Source organism: Colossoma macropomum, unplaced genomic scaffold, assembly GCF_904425465.1.
Source record: "Colossoma macropomum unplaced genomic scaffold, Colossoma_macropomum, whole genome shotgun sequence".
Taxonomy (NCBI): domain Eukaryota; kingdom Metazoa; phylum Chordata; class Actinopteri; order Characiformes; family Serrasalmidae; genus Colossoma; species Colossoma macropomum.
In genome coordinates this window covers 48,193,198-48,215,770 of record NW_023494789.1, presented here as the reverse complement: position 1 = coordinate 48,215,770, position 22,573 = coordinate 48,193,198, and the positions used below count along the sequence as shown (strand labels likewise).

The 22,573-nt window shown below is 40.2% G+C and overlaps 1 protein-coding gene across 2 annotated transcripts in view; it reads left to right on the top strand.

Moving 5' to 3' along the window:
• cntn3b (contactin 3b) overlaps positions 1 to 22,573 on the top strand; it is a 125,744-nt gene that overhangs the window by 16,702 nt on the left and 86,469 nt on the right. Inside the window, exon 2 of one of the 2 annotated variants that reach the window (XM_036571553.1) lies at positions 1,172 to 1,307. In XM_036571553.1, the coding sequence (XP_036427446.1) occupies positions 1,172 to 1,307 (136 nt within the window). Of the gene's footprint in view, positions 1 to 1,162; positions 1,308 to 22,573 lie in introns of both variants that reach the window. The other variant, XM_036571555.1, reaches the window with a different exon arrangement.

Genomic DNA, 22,573 nt, shown 5'->3' with positions numbered 1-22,573 from the left:
TGTTTTATTTTGTACTGCAACTACACTATAAAGTACGCTATAAGTGAACTTATAAGTATACTTTTAGTTTACTAATTATATACTTATATCCCACTTTTTAGTTTATGAAAGTACACTTTATAAAGCATAACTACAATTACAGGCCACAAGTATAAGTATAGACAAGTATATGTATATATACATATATATGTAAGTACACACACAGACCACGTTTTCTAAGAAAACACCCTGGACAGGTTATGTAAGTACAATTATAGCAAAATTAGCTTAAACTTTCCTGTATGTATGCTTCTATATGCTTGTCAGTATAACAAGTATACTTAAGTATAAGTTTATTTAGTATATCTAAAAAATACATAAAAAGACAACTAAAAGCATACTTCATTTTATTAAGCTTAAAAGAAGTATACTAATAGCACACTTGAATAAACTTTTTAAGGGAACTGATATGATGTAACATTATTTAAGAAAAATGTGTCGCTTCAAAACTGGATGAAATGGTGTTATATGGCTACTGTGAAAGGGGTAAACTGGAGTGTCGGTGGCACTTATACAGACCCCTACATAAATTGTTGTGTAAACTACACAGCAATCTACAATTAAAAATATCACCAGAAACTGTTCTTGCTGTCTTGATTGAGGACGAGTGGTCACTTCAGAAAGAACATTTTACTGTACGGCCCATGTGGCATTTGTTATGATACGTTTGAAACTTCACCAACTGAGCTGGAGCTTTCGGGCAGCAAAAGCACCACTGTATCATGGCTTTTATAGGAGCAGAAGCTACAACCACATAGCACAGCCAGCAAATGTGCTGGGCGGATATAAGAGCACACCCTTTATCCCATTACGGGAGGTTTCCCAGCAGCTGCATGACGTGTTTATGTATTGCTTGCTGGGTATTGTAGTGAGAGAAAATTGACGTATGAAAACACAAAAAGGATACTAAACTGAATTCTTTCACACTGATGAGGCTGAGGAATACAATACTGCGCTACAGAGTACTGCATAACATTTTTAATAAACTAGTTTTTAATAAAATACTAGTTCAAGGCCAGAATGGCCCTATTAAATAACAATGTAACCTCTGAAGTGATTCGCTTTAATGCTTAGCGTATTTGTGTCAGTTTGCTCTCACTGGTAACTCCTTTTTTCCCATTTTTCTCACCAGCTTATGCTCAAAATACACTTTTCCACGGTCCGAGCTGGAGAGCAGAACCCTCTGACCTGATTCTACCCATCCACTCCCCAAATCAGGAAGCTGTTCTAACATGCGAGGCGTCTGGTGTCCCCTCTCCGCAGTACAGGTAAGAGTCAGCCATACTACTCAAGACCATTTGTGACCGTTCAGTGCTTCTGTGGTGCAGTTGAGCGGTTTGGTTTTGGCAGTGCTTCCCTCAGGGGGATCAAATGGGAGACTAATAGTGCTGATTGCTATTGATTTTCCGGGGCAGTGGTGATTTGTTTGTCCCATCAGTTTAGTGCTGTAGAAATACGGTAACCTACTGTATTTCCAAGTGCTTCTTCTGCGCCGCATCTACCATGACCCAGTTTCTGTGAGCTTCTACCGGCGCTGCGCTGAATGCCAAGATCAACATTTTCTTTTCCTATAGTACATCGACCTCATACGCTAAACGGCTTAATCTGAATATTATAAAAGTGGCAAGTTCAATACAGCAGCCATGCTACAGCTATAGACTCATTATTTTCCTGGTGTGTGCAGATCTCAGCGTGAGCTTTGGGTATTAGCAGGCTTGATGTATTAGCTTTACCCGGAGAGTAATGTACACTTTCATCGCAGTGGGAAAGAAAAAATGGCTTTGAATATAGGAAGGATCTAAATGACTTATTTGTGCTCAAGATTCCCAGATACTGCCCTGCTTGGTCCCCGGAGGGACGTCTGGCCTGAAAATAGCAGCCGGCAGTGCCTCTGTGGTAGATTGTGTTTCGGAGCTTGGGTCAGCATCATGCAAATCCTCATGTGAGTGCTCGGTGGAAAGGGGGTTGGGGGTTGCGAGGCTGGTGGGGAAGGTGGGGGGAGTGCGACAACCTTGCGAGTGACATTCCATTAAATGCATGCATTTTGCTTTCTTCAGTGGAGAACACAGGCCTGGCTCAACCGTGGGGTGCACGATTATACTCGCTGTGCAAGATGAGGGGGTTTAGGAGAGGAGCTAAACCATTACACTAACAGGCACTGAGCGAAACAAAGGAAAACAAGTGCAAGGCTCAGCGCTGCTCTTCAAACAGACGAAATGACTTGGATTTTGCACTCTAATTAAAACGCTCAGCTCTTGGTTTATTTATGAAGACTTTGGTAAACACAGAGATGGAATAGGATACTGCCGCTTGTGTGCGTTCAATACACACAACAGCCTATTGCAGACACAGAAACAGACCTGGCTACTGTGCACTACACCTGTTTAATGCTCTTCATTGTGATCACAAAAAAACTCATTTTACAGGAGAAGAAAAAGACATTCTTAACTTTATCATTCTTCATATCATTTTTACATGACCATTTTGCAACCTCTCTTTATCCGTTAGAATTAAATAGGCTTTTTATACATCACTGCTGTTTGAACAAAACCTTGTATTTTTCAGTTTTTGACATAATTACAAAATGCATGTTGCTCTTTACACTGTGTGTAAATTTTGTGATGAATGGACCAAAAGAAACGGCCCAAAATGACTTGGGAAAAACTCTGGTTCTATTGACTTACATTTAAAGTAAAGTATGTTGTTTGCTTCTCCTGTAAAGTTATTTTGGACGTTTTGTTCTGACAGCAGCGATATGTAAATATGTGTGATATATGTAAATGAGCTTTGTTCTGATTGGCCACTCTGCATTGTGCCTCATACAGAAAGCAGTCTGAGCCGAAACATTGCTTACAACTTTAGCATCAGTGGGCGAATTTTGACTGCTGTAGGTTGAATGGGTGGATATATGTAAAAGCAGTTTTTATGACATCACAAAACCAAAAAATTTTAAACAGGCTGCTATTGTAGCTTAGCTTCCACGTATGGACAGTATGGACTGAGTATATTTTGAAATGTAATCAGTGTTTACATGCTACATGGAACTCTTATTTCTAAAAAGTGAGGGAAATTTGGTTTTCACCATTTTAAGGATGCTAAGTAGCTCTTGGCTTGGACGCACGGTTCTAAGGAAATACCCTTAATGAGTATAGAACCTTTACTTTATGTTGCATTCTTTATTATGAAGATCCTTTTTTAAAGTTTAATCACCTATAAAAATTACTAGAAGTTTAGCGACACATATTTTATTACATATTTTCATGATATTTTGAGCAACATATGAATTAAGCAAGTAATGACTGTATCCATGTTTTCGCACAATGAGATTGAGTGGCGCATGATTGCGTGATTGACGATGAGCAAGGTTTGGTCTGGTCTGGTTCAACAAACAGCTGAACCAGTCCAGTAAAACCTGCAGGTCTCGGGCTGCTTCCAAACGAACTCTGTTCAGTTCACTGCTGGTGGAAATGGGTTTCATGATGAAACAAGGGAATTCATCAATAGAGCTTGCCTTTCTCCTCTTTTATCAGCTTGTCGGTGCTGTACCGTCAGCATAATCTGCCTGTTTAACGTCCGACTCTTTACAGACTCTCATTTGCTCCTATATCATTCCTGCAGCATGAGCTGCTGTTAAAAATGACAGACAAGCCATAAAATAATAGCGAAGTTCCACGTTTGATTTCCGCCGATGGATCACAGAGCGTATTTTTGGCCGAGCATCACCGACCTGAGTGGTTAAACTCAAAAAGATAAACCAATCACAAAGAAGCAGATATAAATGAGGGTTTATTACTATTGTTGATTGTGACAACTCTAATCCAGAAGCCTAGCGAGTGAGTGAGGTTTGGCTTTTTAGAATAAATCATAAAAAACCCTCAAAACTAAGGAGAGAGCTCAAGAGCAAACACTCTTGTGGGAAAGCCAGTGGAGTATTTTCAGTGACAGTGCGCTCCAAATCACAGTCCACATTTACCTTATTTCTATTCTTTTTTTTCTTTTTTTCTCCCTTTTTTAACATCATCGCTACCACATGTTTTTAACATGATATGTTTTAACATAAATGCAAATTTTGGTTTCTGTCATTGAACCGAAATGGATGATCTGATCTTTTTCAGGCCCTGATTCTCAGGTTTTTAGTGTCGGCACCCAAGAACAGAAAAAGAAAATTGTATTTAAAAAAGTTTATTTTAATTTTCTCGTGGGCCGCTATGCTTTGTAGTTATAAACGAGTGGGCCGTGGAGTGGAAAAGGTTGAGAAACCCTGTTCTAGAGTGAGGTATTGATTTGTGGTCGTTGCTTGCAAACTGTAATGTTCAAACAATGCAGTGATATTAGCTAAAATAATAAATAGAATGCCTATTCTTTGCAAGGCAGGTTGTCACATATTTGCATCACAGTGTCATGATCTAAAAACTAGATATAGTACCGATACAGAAAGCAGGAAACGTAGGATCGGATGTCACAGAAAAAAAGAATAAATCTCATCCGTCTAGCTTAGAGGTCGGCAACCCAAACGTTAAGAAGAGCCGTTTTGTCCTTTCAACAAAAACCAAACCACCTTGAGAGCCACAACATTTTATGTCCATTTTACCATCTTGGCTGTAAATATGTCTCAGCATGTGCTGATGTACTAGTATAGGCTAAAAATATAATATCAACGAAAAACGAAGACTTACTTTGCTCTGCTTTAAGCTTTAGCTCAGTTATAGCCGCTTTTCTCGCATCTCTGGCAGGAAACCTTTCCGCAAAAGTAGAACAGTTTCTTGTAAAATGTCTCTCAGCGTTAAATTTTTACGAGGCTGAAGTCGCTTCTCATTCGCCAGCTTCTTGTTCGAATTTTCCCGTTCCACCTTAAATGGTGCCTGAGGACGGCAGAATGTAACTGCTACACCATTTAAGGTGGAATGGGAAAATTCTAACAAGAATCTGGTGAGCAAGAAAATTACAGCTTCACAACTTTTTGGTGTTTGACAGTTTCTCATTGCAGATTAAATGTATCAGGAAACCAGCTGGAGTGATTATAATCACAAATAAGTAGTTTGTCTCCAAATTATCGATCTTCATCTTTCTCTTTGCCATTTCTTTAGCTCCTAGCTAGGCAAGATTGTCTGCGCACCAATCTTCAGGGGTTAAAGGGTGAATTAGCAGTTCTCCAGCGTTTAAGACCATTTATTGTTAAACTGTGTTGAACGATCAGCAGAGCTTTATTTTACTGTAAAGGAGGATTATTTTATTTTTACCTACAAATCTAATTCTGCTGTGGAGCCACAACAGGGACAGTAAAAGAGCCGCATGCTGCTGACCCCTGATCTAGCTGATGTGGCCTGAAATCTCACAGAATTGCTTGCGGTGCCGCAAAACCTTAAGTAAAGTAAAAGTAGGTCACATGATAACATCAGTAACTACATGATAACAGTACACAATGTTCTTTAGTAAAGTCAGTGATTATATATAGAACCGTGCAAACTCAAAGAACCATATGGATGCTTAAATGATTCTTCGACAGGTTAAATGGTTCTTCTCTATGATGAAGAGCATCTTGTAGATGGTTCTTTTGAAGAAAAAAAAATATTTTTTTTAATTTATCTGTAAAGCTTACAAGTTTTTAAAGAAAAAATGATTAGATTGGTATTGGTCAGTGCTGAAGATTTCAGTACCAGAAAAGAAAAAGTGGTAGGTTGTGCCATCTCTAATAAAAACAGTTCTCTTAAAGAACCACCCACTAAAAGGTTATTTAGGAAACCGAAAGTGGTTTTTCCATGGCATCATTCCAAGGAACACTTCCTGGCCCCTTTATTTATTTTTAATAGTGCATGTACGGGGCAGCTGGCAGCTTCACAAGTTAGTTACATGGTTTTGATATGAAAGCGACAGCTTGCATCGCACTTGCATGTATCCTGTCAGTTTTCACTGGTCTGGTACATGTAACGCATTTACGACGTTGGCTTTTCTTTGTTGTGAAAGTACAAATTGCAGTGTCAACACTGATAGCTCTCTGCAGCTGCTGAATCCGTTCAAGTTAGGATTGATTTGAACGTTAAAAGAAAGATAAAAGGAGGAGCAAATCAGGGGAAATGTGTCATGGCATGGCTTACTTTGAAGTCAGCAAATATTTGAAAGGATCCACCTTTTTTTGAAGATCCTTAATCTTTTTGATTTGACTGAAAAGCCTCACACCTACAGTACCGTCCCAGCTATGACTTTGACACGACGTTCAGACGCTCAAACATAAAATCTGCACTTCTTAAACAATTATTACGGTGGTGTCAGGAAAAAAATTGATCATCTGATAAGTTTTTACCAGATCTGCCATTTTGAAGAATCGCGCATGGCAGCGAAATCTCCACACGTCGTTCATCTCGGCACACGGCCCAACAGGTGAAGCCTCCTACATCCGTCTCCCTAATGCGCAGCGCTTCCCACGGAGCAGGGGAGGCAGCTAAATGTTGACTCAAGGACATCATCTCCGGTCCAACTGCAGCCAGCGAGAAAGCAGCCCGGTCCCTGAAGAAGATTCTGTTACTTTCTCGTTTCAGAGTTGTTTGGGAGTCTGGTCCTATTCCAGCGAGGCCTGCGTAAAGCATGGAGAATTACACAGCGCCAGGCGTTTTTTGTTTCTCCGTCTCAGATTCCCACAGAGCTGCAAGAACAGTGTTGAGTCAAAGAGGAGCGTTTTGGCATGCTTTACATCTTTTCACAAAGGCTGCTTCAAGAAACTTGGAATATTTATGCTCGTTTGTAGCGACAAAACTAGCTTTAATAGGATAAAACAGGGCTTTTGTGAGTAATTAATACAGCTCCTTTGGGCAAAAGCTGCTTGCATTATTTGTGTAGGTAATTTGACAAGGACTCGGCATTGTTGGATTTGATTGCTGTCCAGAATTTCTATAAGAAAAAATTCAGTAACTGTGAGTTCATAAGGCACACATAAACTCACAGAGCAGGGCCTGATAAGTACTGAAGCATACAGCCTGGAAAAATGCCTATTTTCTGTTGTGTCAGTTCTAAACTGCCTCTGGATGCAACATAAGCGCAAAGACTTTGTGGGTTTCCATGACCGAGCAGCTGCACACAAGCCTATGATCACTATTTGCAATGCCAAGTGTCGGCTGGAGTGGTGTAAAGCACACCACCACTGGACTCTGGAGCAGTGGAAACGTGTTCTCTGGATTGATGAATCACGCTTCACTATCTGGCAGTCTGATGATGAATCTGGGTTTGTTGAATGTCAGGAAAATGTTTCCTACCGGAATACATAGTGCAACAGTAAAGTTTGGTGGAGGAGGGATGATGGGGGGATGAGGAGGGTTTGGGCCCCTCAGTTCCACTGAAGGGTGATGTTAATGCTACAGCATACAAAGACATTTTAGACAGTTGTATGCTTCAAATTTTGTGTCAGCAGTTCGGGGAAAAGCCTTTCCTGTTCCAGCATGACTGAGGCCCTGTGTACAAAGCAGCTCCATACAGACACAGTTTGACGAGTTTGGTGTGGAGGGACTCCAGTGGCCTGCATTTTAAATTATGAGCATAAAACCACACAAATATAGGATATCAGCCCTTTAAGTTTGATCCATGTTCATCCAAGTTCTGTTAAAGCACGTTTTTGCACACAGGCCTCAAGTTTAGGTCAACTGTTCCACTTGCCAGTGTTTGAATACTAAAATCACATGAGAGAATTCATTTTCTCCTGACGCAATTTAATATGTAGACAATTTGGTGCAAAAAATTTGGTTGTTTAATTTTAAGGTCAGAGATAGCTTAAGAGATTAAAGATTGTGTAAGTATATTACATTATAATTTACTACATTGCCGTTTGAGTATCTTATTGTGAGCACATTACCAAGGATGTGTTGTTAAAGACATGATTAGGAAGGTTGTAACTAGACTAACTACTCTAGCTGGTGTTAGCTAGAACCAAAAACAATGAAAAGATATGTCTCTATTTTCAGTGTTACTGCATACTGACAGGTTGTCCACTGAGGAGAAAAAAACACTGTAAAGGCCACCATCTACTGCTGCACTGGTTAGCTCTAATGTTAACATGATCTAATTAGCTCATTCAAAGGGAGAACGCTTATTATTCAAGCACAGTAACCAGAATATTACTGGCTATTTTATTAATAATAAGACCTTTGCAAATGTACACTGAAAAAAGTTTGTGAATTATTATCATGCTAGCACATGTGCACAGGTTTAGATGTATTATGATTTGTTAATATCTGATAAAAAGCCCATTTTTCCACCAGGGTTAATCAAATATCTGGGGCTGGACCCGAACATTCAACTGTTCGGATATTTGTTCGTTGGGTAGGTGTTCGGTTTTTAATTTTGGGATTCGGATTTTCTTTCTTTGGCTAAATGTAGGTTATCAGTAATGATGAACAGCAAATACTCTAACGTTTTGGGTTCTTGTAGACGAAATGTAGACGTCTCAAGGTTCAGCACTAACAGCTGAAAACACAGCCCTCTGCTCTACTCTGGAAAACCCACCACTCCACCCGTATTCAGGCTCTTCAACGTAAAAGTCTTTGTGTGAATGAACCTAAAACAGCCCAACATAAACATTTCTTCTCTTTAAAAACTGAACTCTTGGCTCCCGAGTGGCACAACAGTCTAAGCGTTGGCCCTCATCAGGAGATCGCGAGTTCGATCCCTGGTGATGCTAGAGCCGTCCGTAGCCGGGAGTCCGAGAGAGCACAATTGGCCTCGCTCTCTCTGGGTGGGTGGGATGGCCCCTCTTTCTCCCCCCGTCACTCAGCGCGATGCTAGTCAGCGCAGGGCTTCTGTTAGCTGACGTAACAGATCTGGCGGTTGGCGCTTTCCTCCGAGCGCGTTCAGCTGTCCAGTGACGTTGCGTGAGTGGCAGTTCGAAAAGAAGCGGTGGTTGGCTTCACAGGTCTCGGAGGAAGCCTGTGTTAGCCTTCAGCCTCCTAGCGTTGATAGCATCGTGTGATTGGGGGAGTCCTAACTAGCGGGTGGAATTGGAGACGACTAAATTGGGGAGAAAATCGGGTAAAAATAAATAAATAAAATGAATTTAAAAAAAAACTGAACTACTTACAACACAGCGTAGCAATATCACAATACGTTTTGGCAGCTTCATACCTCAAGTTAGACAATGTCCATGAAGCACTGGTTAACCTGTGCATACGCTGTGCTATTACTCCCTAGCCCACTGCTAAGAGAGGCTAGCAGGCCTGGTAGATGGAGTGAAGCTGTGCTGCGAGGAAAGAAGCTAGCCTGGAGATACGGAATTTACATCAGATGAAGCTGCAGATGTGCTTTCAACACTGACATCAGACTCAGATTTTCTCAACAACTATCTCAGCACCTTTCCCCCCAAACAATGGGCAAAACTTCAAATATTCGCTTACTCGATTATTTGATTACTGCTGAAACTCTAGAGCCCCAAAAATAGCATTTGCGACAGTCCTACAAATATCCATTCATTAACTAACATGGAGACTCAGAACAAACATCCCTGCTAACAATACCACTAAAACCTGAACTGAATGTTGTTGTGTGACTCCAACACCGGCAATATATAAGCCATATATCAGTCAGCTGTAATTGTTGTGCCGTAGAGTGAATCCTCAGGATGTAAGCAGGTTGGCGATTCGGCCGAGGCCGCTCGGGCAGTGGCTGGTAAGCAGGAAGGGAGGTTGAGGGCAAGCCTCTTGCAAAATTGATGCCGCCCTGAAGGTCGGCCAGAGTTCATTCAGACCAGGCCAGGAGCCGCAGCATTCCTTGCCACACTGTCCCCTGAGGCAGAGCAGTTTAAAACACAAGAGCCATCATCCCTGCCCCAAAACCGCTGCGGCCTGCATGTGGCTATAAAAGCATGGAGGCAATATGAGTGAACTAAAGGGGAAAATAGAGAAGCAATACCAAGCAACAGCACTTAACACTTTACCTTGATGGAGTTTCCTCCATGAAAGATCTCGAGTGTCAGATAAAGAACATTTTCTTCTCCATAGATACTTTAATAGTGATGGATTGGTGAAAAATCTGTGGGCACAATGTTCCCTTTACCCCAGCCATTATATGTTTTGCCAAGTTTGATTCTTTAGTTTTGTACTGGAGCAGTGAAGCCAGTTCAACTTAGTATTTTTTTTCTGTGTCTTACAGGTAACACTGTGTTATACAATGTCGGAAACCGCATAAGCAAGTTTGTTTGAGATTTTTATTTAAGCTTTCCTTAACAACTTGATGGTGATCTAAGCATGTAGGTAGTGCAGTGCTAATTGGTGGGGCATAAGCTATGGCTGTTTATCTGCTATGGCAGATTTCCAACACTAAGGTATTTGGGTGCATTACCACTGTGATATGAGATACCACTGACGAGGTGGACGCATATATGCAATAATTTGAATATTTGTTTAATACTGACAAAAAACAGGCCTAGACTCTATATCTAATTAAAGTGTAACTAGGTCACTTCCTGCTGTGTATCTTAGAATATAAAACAATAAACAACACAAATGAGGCTAATGCTAGCTTGTTTTCTACCAGAAGTCACACGGCACATCAGGAAAGCGTAATGCTTCTGCAGTGCTTTAGATGTTCATATCATTCGCAAGTGGCGTCACATTTAAATTTAGCCTATATGCTTTTTAAATGAAAAGCACCTTGTGGACCTGGCTTGTAACTTGCTCATTCACTCACTCAGGCTGAAAATTCTCCACAAGGGGTGGAATTAGCGGTGAAATATTGTTTGATGCTTCATAAGAGCAGTGCTTCGCCTCAGTGACACTGTGTGGCCTTGTTTAACATTGAATGATTTAATGAAGTATTGATATCGAGTAATTCATTTTTTTGGTAATAGCTCTTTCACATTGTGTTTCTAAAATTGCAAACCTGTGCATTTGTGAGCTCCTGCTGGTGTGGGTTTCATCTCTAAGTGGCCCACAAAAAAAAGCGGTTTGCATGGTAATAGTGCCCCCTTGTGAAGAAGATCCAGATTGCTACACCTGCTCAGGTAAATGACTGAGTTACTTTAAATTAACGTGCTTTACAATTTTGAAAAAAAAACAAGGTGTTTCCTGTCATTATCACAGAGGCACTCTGGAATTCACCTATAGATACGAGGCTGTACAGAAATAGCTCAGAATTTTCTTCAGACTATGTCAAACTTAGGGAACTGTGCAGCAGAGTGGCCTAATGGCTTATTAAAGCCCCAGAATAATCCATTGATTTAACCATGCATGACAGTGAAACAGTGCATTATTATAAATAATTATTATAAACGAAGACCTCTATCAGTTCTTTTCCAACATGGCTTATGAAGTATTGTCATTGGGATACTTGTCAATTATCACCCATATCTGATTACATCACCCTATTGCGGCCTAGTTGTAATGTGCCTAGCTGTGTGGTTAACATTCTACACTTACAGTGTTGTGGGGATCATTGCAGCTCTTACTTAGCTACATTACTCCAATGCTCCAATGCAAAACTGAAGAAGTAGCTTCACACGCCAAACATATCTTGGCTGCTTCACGATATTTGGGGTAAAAAGGGTTAAGGTTGATCTCTTCAATGCAGCAAGGGCTGCAGTTTTTAACCTTAGAATCAGAGACATTGTGTCTGGACCGTTTGAACGGAGTCGGAGTCGAGCGCAGGTCTGTTCATCAGAGGGCTGAGAGCAGAGCTGTTTAAAATGCAGAGACAATATGCACACAGAGTCGGAGGTGTGTTTGCACTGGTCCTCATTAGCCCTGCTCTGCTCTGATCTTTGTGAGCATGGGTTGCTCTCCTCGTGGACGGCTTTGCTGGCCTCCACCAAGTATTTTTTGGAAAGATAATTGGAGCTGCTTTGTAAAACACATTATTTTCTGTCTGTGGCCAGTAGGTACATTTTTCATGTATGCTTTAGTTTTCTTTTAGCTAATTAGCAGGTTTATACAGTGGAACTTTGGAGATACAGGCAGTGTTGTGACACAAGAGCGTACAATGACTGTGATGAAGATAGTTATGAAGTAATGCTTTGAGTTTGGATAGGGATGTTCTGATCCAGGTTTTTTGCTCCCCAGTCTGATCTGATTACTAGCTGATACCGAGTATAACATTTTAGGTAGGATAAAAATTTTCTCAAAGTTGTGAATGGTTATCTGTAGTGGTGTATCTGTACGATCAGATTAAATCTGAGTGCAGTAGTTTAACAACCTGAAAAAATGCTTGATTTGTGGTTACATAACCAAAACTATTATCGGTATAGTCTATAATTCCAATATTAAGAATAAAAACAAAAAATCACAGTAATACTAAATGGCACGTACTTATTTGACATGCGCATCGGTACAAACAAATGCACTAAACAAACTATTCCATGTTCTCATGCCCACAAAATAAACAACACAAAACAAAGCTTGTGCAGAAGTAGGAGTGGGAATCTCTAGGCATCTCATGATTCGATTCGATTATGATTCAGAGGCTGCGATGCGATTATAAAATGATTATCGATGCATCTTTTTTTTCTATACAGGATTTCTTTTTTTTCTCTGTGTGAGGACTTGGAACTTTTAAAGCAAAGTTTTGGTCTCGTTGTAGAGAGTGGGGGAGTCGCTGTGTCAGTAAAACATCTTCAAGATGGGACGTGTGCAACATAGCACGAAAGCCCTGTTTCTCAACGACTGAGAACTGACGTTCAGACTGCAGGTCACATAGCAACGAAGTCTCGCCTTGCTAGTAGCGAGCGAAAAGGCAAAGAGAGAGATTTAAGATGAACATTTGGAGACGAATGGACTTATTAGCAATTATAAGCAGTGCAGTTGGTTTCCTGCAAAGTTAAATCTGCAACAAGAGACTGTCAAACACTAAAAAGTTGCGAAGATGAAGTCAGCTTCTCTTTCTCATTTACATTCGGCGCCTCAGTCAGAATTTAAGGTGGAGCTGGCAAATGAGAAGCTGACTTCAGCCTCGTAAAAAAGTCGAACGATGAGAGACATTTTACAAGAAACTGTTCAACTTTTGAGGAAAAGTGTCCTGGCGAAAATGAGAGGAAGGCAGCTATAGCTAAAGCTTAAAGCAGAGTAAAGTAAGTCTGAGTTTTCGTTTAGATTTTTTGCCTATATTAGGACATTAGCACATACTGAGACATACTACTTTTGTTATGTGCCGTCGCAGACTGTCCAGACGCTGCACTTCCGCACTTCCAAGTTCCACCCTTTACGTTCCGTCAACATTACGTTATAAATAAAAATTTAGAAAATTGATTTTTGACATTTGTGAATCGATTCAGAATCATTCACGTCCGCATCGCGATGCATCTAAGAATCGATTTTTTCCCCACCCCCGTGCAGAAGCATCTCATACACTGCAGTAATGCAGCATTTAAATATGTTATTTAAGTAAAACAATCACACTTCACGATCATATCCTTAGCTTAACTTAGTCGTGGGCTCAAGGTTAGGGAAACCAGCCTTGTGACCGGAAGATCACCGATTCGATCCCCTGAACTGACAGGACATGACTGAAGGCACGTAACCCCCAACTGCTTCCCGGGCGCTGTGGATAGGGCCGTCCACTGCTCTGGGCAAGTGTGCTCACTGCCCCCTAGTTTGTGTTCACTAGAGTGTATGTGGGTGTTTCACTGCACAGATGGGTTAATAAAGGTTAAAAAAAAATATTTTTTTAATAAAGGGTAACTTAACTTAGGGGAAGCCATGCCTCCCATGTGGTCTTAAAGCAGCCACTTGTAATGGATTCGCTCTGATCCTTTGGAGCAGATTGGGCATCTCTGATACAGGACTATACCTACAGTGAAATTGATGCTAAATGCCATGAAATCTGTGACTAGCATCAAATCGTGGACAAGGGTACGTCAGCCTGCTCTTGGCACACTGCTCATTACCTGAAAATAGCTTAATTAAGTAACCTCCTGTAGGCTCTATTACCAAATCTACGTCATCTATTCTCTTTCAGCTCCCCTGAAATGAATGGAGGAATGAATAAACAGGCACCGCAACTGTTTACTGTTTACTCATTTAACTATTGAGCGGTGCAGCTATGGCAGTGGTGGGTTTATTTCTGTGTGCGCATGTAAGTGAGCACGTTCCTCCTGCTGAACGGTCTGTAAAGCTTTTCTCAGCCTGCAGAGAGGACTCAGCCACCCTATCAGCTCAGTCTGCTTCCTGTCCTCCTCTATTACTTTCAGTGAAGCTCCACTGGTCCTCCTCTCAGCACTCGCATCCAGACAGAGCCTACAAGAATGGGCTCTTCTATTTCCGAACTAACAGGCGCAAAAGACAGCGATGCATTGTGAATGTATAACAGTGGACATTCGGTTAAGCATGGTCACAGTTAGGCCTGAGGAGGAGCGAGCTGTTAGAAAACAGCTGCCACATTTAGAAATGTAAGAGTTCTTTCACAGCCTGATGTGAAGAGAAACATTTCAGTGCAGCAGCATCATTAGAAATAAGTTTTAAAGTGATATTTGGCAAAAAAAGTCAAGTTAACAGATTTTTTTTTTTTGGACCTATAGTCAGACAAAGCATGTTTGCTGTCCAAAGTTTGTTTCTTTAGATTTGCACTGGAGCTACAGTTAATGAATAATGGATGCTGTATGATATACTGTTACCTAAGGCTGTCACTGTCCATTAGCAATAGATGATTGATTATTTTGACAGTTAATTGAGTAATCAATGGTGAAAATAGACTCAAGTGAAGAATAATAAACCTTGCAAAGATTACAAAATAACTTTTGGGTAAGTATAAGCTAGGAAGGCTTTAAAAACACTTAAAAACCAAAGAAAATAAACCAGCATGTGGCAAAAATGTGTACAAATGTCCATCAGGCTATTCATTATCATCATGGAAATTACTAATATATCAAGAAGGTTCATTTTAATCAATGATTGTTTTGTAATTTGAGTTATCACTGTTACTTGAGTAATGTGACAGTCCTGCTGTTAACTACGAAGACGGACAAAAAAGGCTGGATGACATCAAATTCATCATGATGATGATATCTAAATATATCACAGTATCACAGTATCAGACACCATTCTTCATGCATATTTGTGCTCTGTGCTAACAAAATGTCTCACAAACCTAACACGTACAGTGCTGTGATTTTTCCCAGTTTCTTCTATTTTCAGCCCTACCTGGCCCTATCTGAAAACGTAATCACCCACCTTAATAAATCGACCAGTTAACTAAATTCACCTGACTATTGGGCTCAATTTCACAAGCCACACCCAGGAATGATTACTGCCAGACCTGTTGTATCTAAACATCACTTAAATAGAACCTGTCTGGCAATGTGAAGCAGACTAGAAGGTCTTAAAAAGCAGCACATGGTGCCATGTTCTAAAAAAAAAAATCAAATACAGATGTGTGACAAAGTCATTAATTTTTGTAACAGAGAGTTACAAAGCCATTGCTAAGGTGAACCACAGTCATTATCCATAAATGGAAAAAAACTTAGAATAGTGGTGAATCTTCTCAGGAATGGCCGGCCTACCAAAATTTCACCAAGAGCGCATCGACAACTAGTCCAGGAGATCACAAAAGAGCCAAGATGAACATCTAAATAACTGCAGGCCTCACTTGCCTTAGATAAAGTTCAGTGTGCTTGATTCCTAAATAAGAAAAACACTGGGCAAAAATGGCATCAATGGGAGAGCCGAAAGGCGCAAATCTCTGCGGATCAAAAAGAATAAAGAGCCTTGTCTCACATTTGCCAAAAAACTTGACTTTTTGGAAGACATGGGTCTTGTTATCTGTGTAAAGCTAACACCACATTCCACCATAAGGACGTCATACCAACAGTTAAACATGATGGAGGTAGTGTGATGATCTGGGGCTGCTCTACAGGACCTGGACGACTTGTCAAAATTGATGGAACCATGAATTCTGCTATCTGTCAGAAAGTCCTGAAGGAGAATATCCGCCTGTCAGTGAGTGACCTAAAGCTGACGCGCAGTTGGGTTTTGCAGCAGAATCACATGATCCGAAGCACCTCTGAATGGCTCAAAAGAACCAAATTTAAGGTTTTGGAGTGGCTGAGCCAAAATTTTGACCTGAATCCTATTGAGATGCTGTGGCAAGACCTAAAAAGGGCACTTTATGCTTGAAAACCCCCCAATGTAGCCAAATTAAAACAATTCTGCAAAGAGTGGGCCAAAATTCCTCCACAGCGATGTGAAAGACTCATCACACTTATCACAAACGTCCGATTGCGATTCTTACTGCCGAGGGTGGCACAACCAGTTATTAGGTTTAGGGGGGGCAATAACTTTTGTACATGGGTGATACAGGTTTTTAATTATTCTTTATTTTTTTAATAAATGGAATGGTCATTTAAATGCGTTGTTCTAAGTTCCCTCTTGTTGTCTTTTATCTTATTTAAAAATTAGTTAGATGATCTGAAACATTTAAATGTGACAAATTAGCAAAAACAGAGGAAATTGGGTGGAGACAAATACTTTTTCACAGCACTGTAGCTTTTAAGTCTCAAAGTTCACATTTCTTATGGCAGTGAATGTAAATCTTAGAGGTTTTTACATCCTAAAGAAAAGTTTACACAAAACTCTATTGAGCGCTATCAGAGTCACAGCCATCACTGGTGTCTTGAATGCAGCATTTAGTCAAATCTAGGGCAAAATGGAGAGTGTGCATCTGCAGTCTTGATCATTCAAGCATTAAAGTTTATGCGCATATATATATATATATATATATAGTTTACACATCCCTTACAACACGCGCACTTCTGCACATTTTAATGCACAATCACTGTTGTACAGCTGTTTTGCTGCTGTTACTACTGAATTTTAACATATTGAAAAATAAAAAGTTATGTGCAAAATTTATGGCATCTTCATGATGTTAAATAAATAGAAATTGTGCACGAAAATTTGCAGGAAGATGCCATATTGAAGTGTGTTCCCTGTAAAGGATGTGTGAATTTATTTTCACTTAGAAAATCAACTAAACATGTAATATGACCATGTGTTTAAGCTTAGTCATTGAACTTCAGCTTGTTTGGATTTGACTGTTTTGTTCCAATTACACTAAAGGTAACCAGACAACAAGCATATTTCCATAAAGGAGACCACTATATATTACTCAAAGGATCTCTAAACCTGAAAAGCAGTATCACTGTCTGTCAGGATCACAGTATGCCAGTATAGACACTATATCACCCAGCCATAGACAGAAGTGCGTTATATAGCAACAAACAGTAGCAGTAGCAGCGCTAAAGTCTGTGCTTTAGTGTATGATGGTTTAAACGTACAATTCACATAATACTAATTGGTATACTTAAGCTTCTGGTACTTGTTAGCTACATTAGCTACATAAATGTGTCTTGGCTGAATGACTACATTTGTAGTACGAGAAAAATTCTTGGATAACTTTACATGCATAATTATGTACAGTTAGAACTGAGGACTTGACAGTTTGAGTCGAAGCCATTGCAGACTGTAGTTTGTGTAAATGGAGCTGAAGCACAGTTGTCTAAAACACACTTGCGAGTTCAGAGTTAAGTTCTTGGGCGCATGTCTCGGTGTCAATTAAAGCGAATGTAACATCTGTCTCTCAAACGGTGATTAAAGAAGTCAGATTAGCTGAAAGCCGTGCTGCGGAAAATAAAATAATAATGAGGAGAGAATCAGCATGAGAGACAGCTACAGCATTGCTTTTGTAGTCTGTCGGGAGCCTGGGCACAGTCATGGCTGCTTTTTATAAGAAAGCAGCACTGTCTTCCCCACTCATTAGATTTCCATGGCAGAAGAATAATATTGATTTTTTTTTTCCTCCTTCTTTCCCTTTTTTCCTCCTCTAAAATCAGCATTTCACACATTCTCTGAGCTGTAACACCAGCAGCCTCACACTAATAACCAATCTTGTCTTTTCTTGAATTCTAAAGAGAGGGATTATTAGCGCCCACCATGCTTTTGAGCCATTCTTTATGCAAGCGTGTTCCTGATGATTCAACGTTATCTTTGCGGCTCTAGAGGATTTATGAACATTCTGAATGTCCGAACTGACACATGTCTGGACTGATGATGGCAGGAACTCCCTGATTGCATCATTAGGTTTCTTTATGATTTTAAATTTTCTATTTTTTTTTTTGTTCTTATTATTCAGAACTGGACCAGAGCAGCCGTGCTGAGTCCAAGATCAAATTAAAATCAAATCAAAAGTCAAATCAAAGTCAATACTTACTGGTCAGAATAGCTCATGACAGCAGTGATTGAAACAGCACGGAGTGCTGGACAGCAAGACGAATGATGGATTGGTATCCTGCTCATCAGCCTTCAGAGCCTCTCTGACAGCGTGCTACTGTCTACAGAGAAAATACATTCACACCTTCAATCAGAAAGCCTGTTTTGTTCTAAACGCAGCCAGACGCCTGTCAAAATCAATCAATGTCAGTTTATGGCAAATTATCATCCTCAAGACACTGGATGACTTTCAGTGCTTTATCAGTCCTCATGATGGTTTTTAAGCATTTCTTATTTTTTTAAATTAGTAGCCTAAACTCTAGTCTCACAGCCCAGGCTTCTTCATGTTCCAAGTCTGGTTCATTTAGAGTTGCCACCTGTCCAGGATTTCCATTGGATTTTCATTTTTATTCAAAACGCCCCAAAAACCTATGTATTTACATTTGATTGTATTTTTTATAAAGTTTAAATGTTTTTTTTTTCCTCTAGTCAAACTTTGTATACACAAAATGGGTTTCGTTGGTTTAGATAAAGACAATTGTTTTAGATGCACTGTTGGTGACACAGGCACTAGGCAGCACTTGATCCCCGAGAAGATTAGGTTCTGTAGCAGAACTGACGTCTATCTACCATCATGAGCACAGCTACTTCTCTGCTGATTAAAAAGTCAAGCCACTAATCGGGTGTCCAGATATTTCACAGGGATGAGTTGGTAACATCAGATGTGTTTACTGTCTTACCATGGCAAAGAACCGCCTACTTTGACAGGAGTGGGCCGTCTAACTGATTTGCAAAGTAACTAACCAAAGACCGTTTGTTTTTGTGTCAGGCGATTTTCAAAAACAGTGGCACAACAAAAAAAGATGTGCAATAAACTGATATAAACATCAGCAAACACATAAGGATATCTACTAAATGCTTCAGTGAAAGAAGTAAAAGTGTCTTTAAAAAATGATTAACATTATAAAAATATGACATCCAAAAAGTGCTTTTGTGCTGATTAACTTCTAGAACTGCAGACTGCAGTTAAACTTCTTAGTACGTACAGCATTTATCAGCATAGGAACTGAAGACTGTGTTGTGCTCTTTTTGATGCGCTCTCGGTCTAAAACAAAATGATAAACTTTGAAGGTCAGAGCTGTGACCAATCACAAAGCAGTACAAATGAAGTCATCTATTTAAACAAATTAAATGTAAAAAGGGAATTAATAACTTCATGACTAAAAGGTAGCAAGTGAATTACTTTTCCCACAAATATACTTGAGTAGAAATAAAAATATTATTTGAAAATGTTTAAAGATATACAGATTCATCATAGGTGTGCTAACGTCTGACCTATCGCCTTTAGAGGGCAGCGGTGAGTAACATTTGTTTATTTGATGTTAATGACTCCTTAGGGGGCGGCAGTGAGCGGCATTTGTTTGTTTGATGTTTGTTAATGACGCCTTTAGAGGGCGGTGATGAGTAACTTTTTTAATGTGATGTTTGTTAATGATGCCATTAAAGGGCGGCGGTGAGCGACGTTTGTTTGTTTGATGTTTGTTAATGAGGCCTTTAGAGGGTGATGTTTGTTTATTTGATAGTATTGACAATTAGGAAGTGAGATTGCTAGTCAGCCAATCTGGGCACTTGACCTGTAATAGTTACACAAAATAAGCAGAAAAAGATGAAATAACTGTGAATAAATCTTTAATTGCAATTATTCATATGCTGATTAATTGTGACAAGCTTAACTCTACCTTCATACTTCCTCCATGTCAAGTCAAGTCAAGTCAAGTCAAGTCAAATTTATTTCTATAGCGCTTTTTACAACAGATGTTGTCACAAAGCAGCTTTACAGAGAATCCGGGTCCACGCCCCCAGTGAGCAAGCCTTGGCGACAGTGGCAAGGAAAAACTCCCTCAACAGGAGGAAGAAACCTCGAGAGGAACCAGACTCAAAAGGGGAACCCATCCTCCTCTGGTCGACACCGGATAACAGCTCAGACACAAAACAGTATAAGTGGATACAGTTTAACACGCATCTCAGGTCAGACCCTCTTTGGACAGGCAGCCGCTCAGCTCAGGGAAAGAGGGGGCGGGGCGAGGGCGGGGTTGGGGGGGGATAAGGGGGACAGATAGTTAGGAAAGCAAATTAACCAAAGGCTCGACTAAACAGGTAAGTTTTTAGCCTAGACTTGTGTCCCAGATGAAGTGATAGACCTTGATACTTAAGCTTTAGTCATCAGCTTTTTATTTTTTTGTCCATCACACTGGTACATGTCCACTCATAAGTCTTGAACTGAACAGGCTTGTGTTGTACTTTCCTAGAAAAGTGAACCAGACTGTTCTGTTCCAGAGGCTACTAGTGCTCCTTACCTTCTTCTGCCCCTTTTAGATTCTGTAATTGTTGTGCAGGAGTTTTCAGAAAATGGGTTTTTAACTAATTGCAGCTGGACCACTCCATTCTGGAGTGTGCATTTTCCAGTGTTCGCTGCAGCTGAAGTGTCCTGTATGAGCTGTATGGTCTTTTACACAGCCTGTATTCTTGAGAGCGCTCCTTATCTGTTGGTCCATGCTTTGTGGCTTTTTCTTCACAGCTGAAGAGATTAGTTGGCAGTTATTCTGGTCAGGAAGTGCTCAGATGGCAAGTTTAGCTTTTTTTTTTGACATTGCAGCCACTGAAACTTTAAAACAGCCGTTACACAAAACTACAAAGCACTGTGTAAAATAACCTTTGTGCTTTTAAGATGCTCTTTCAGTCGGATTCCCTAACCCTAAACCCTAAGGGTGTCATTTAAACCATTAAAAAATCATCTATGTTAAATAATTAATTCGTTAAACATTTTACATAATTTTATGCCAAGGAAAAATGGCCTTGGAGCATCTTTACACCTTTACCCTCATAAAGATTGCAGAGAACCATGAATATGCATGATTATGCAAATTAGAAACACTCATATGTTCTCCCGACATCCCAGCTAAAGCCCTTCTCCACCGCCCTGGTGGCATAAGCTTCTGTGTCCTAGCACATAGGAGAAACCAGAGAACCCCAACCAGAGGTGTGGTCTCAAGTCATGTGAGTCAGACTCGAGTTACAAATTCGATGACTTGACTCAACAAAATTGGAAAAACATTTGCGACTTGACTTTGACTTGAACTGTGACTCGGTAAGACTTCCAAAGTGGAGGAAACGCACTGAAGCGTCTGTCTGCAGACGGAACTCTCTGCAGTCGCTTACTGTCCATGTGAATGCATTCATTTCTCGGTGCAGACGTGCTAGGACTGCATCGAATGTAAATTTGATATACAGCACCATCCTCAAATGTCTGTTACTATAGTTACGCTTGGATTATTTTATTTCAGAAGACGAGTGAAGCGTGAGAATTCAAATTCGCCCCATAAGCTGAAAACAAGCGAAGCATCAACAGCATCAGTAAGCCCTCGCTCAGGACTTAAACTCCAGTCTTACTGGAGAATCTCACCAGCCGAACTTACAGTTTCCCTCAAAAGAACCAGAGCGCTCTCTCTCTCTCTCTCTCTCTCTCTCTCTCTCTCTCTCTCTCTCTCTCTCTCTCTCTCTCTCTTATTCCCTCTCTCTCTCTCTCTCTCTCTCTCTCTCTCTCTCTCTCTCTCTCTGTGAATGATTTCTACTTCTGCAGTTAAAACAAGCACAGGGTTCACCACAAAGTTGAAGTTGACTTTTTGTTTGCCTGCTTCGTTATTACATTTTCCGCTCCACCTTAAACGGTGCAGCAGTTAAGGACGGAAAATTCGAATAAGAAGCCAAGTGCAGCCTCGAACACTGACCAGCAGTTTGTCAGCTTGTCTTTCACAGTCTTTTCTGTAAGCTTTCTTCAGCTCGGTTGTTTCGGTTTGTCATTTGTCGCCTTAATTCGGTTCAAACTAGAGGTTTGTTTAGTTTGCTGAGCTAGTTTTTATTTTAATCCTATGCTCCCAAAAATTATATTTAACCAGAAACCTTTTTGTCAATAGTGCTTTTCTGTGTATTAGGGCTACACAATAAATTGCACTGTTCACGATAAACAAAACGTTAAGAGCTGCATTGACATAACAGATGAAGTTGCTGGCACAAACCGTTGTCTTGTGTGGTAAAAAAAGTAACTTAACCATCAGGCTAAACAGCCAATCATAAAACACAAAGAGCACTGCTCAAACACTACTTTATCCTGAGTTACAAGCCTGTAAGAATGTCTTTATATGTAAAGTGTATGTGTACTTTGTGGTGAAATTTGTTTCGGTAGTGAAAATTATTAACGTTCTCCACAGACTTTCAGACTTTGAAACACGGTTACTTGGGATCTGACTGCTCACCATGTGGCCATGAGGGACAGGGATGCAGTCTCACTTCCTGCTCTAAAATGCAGG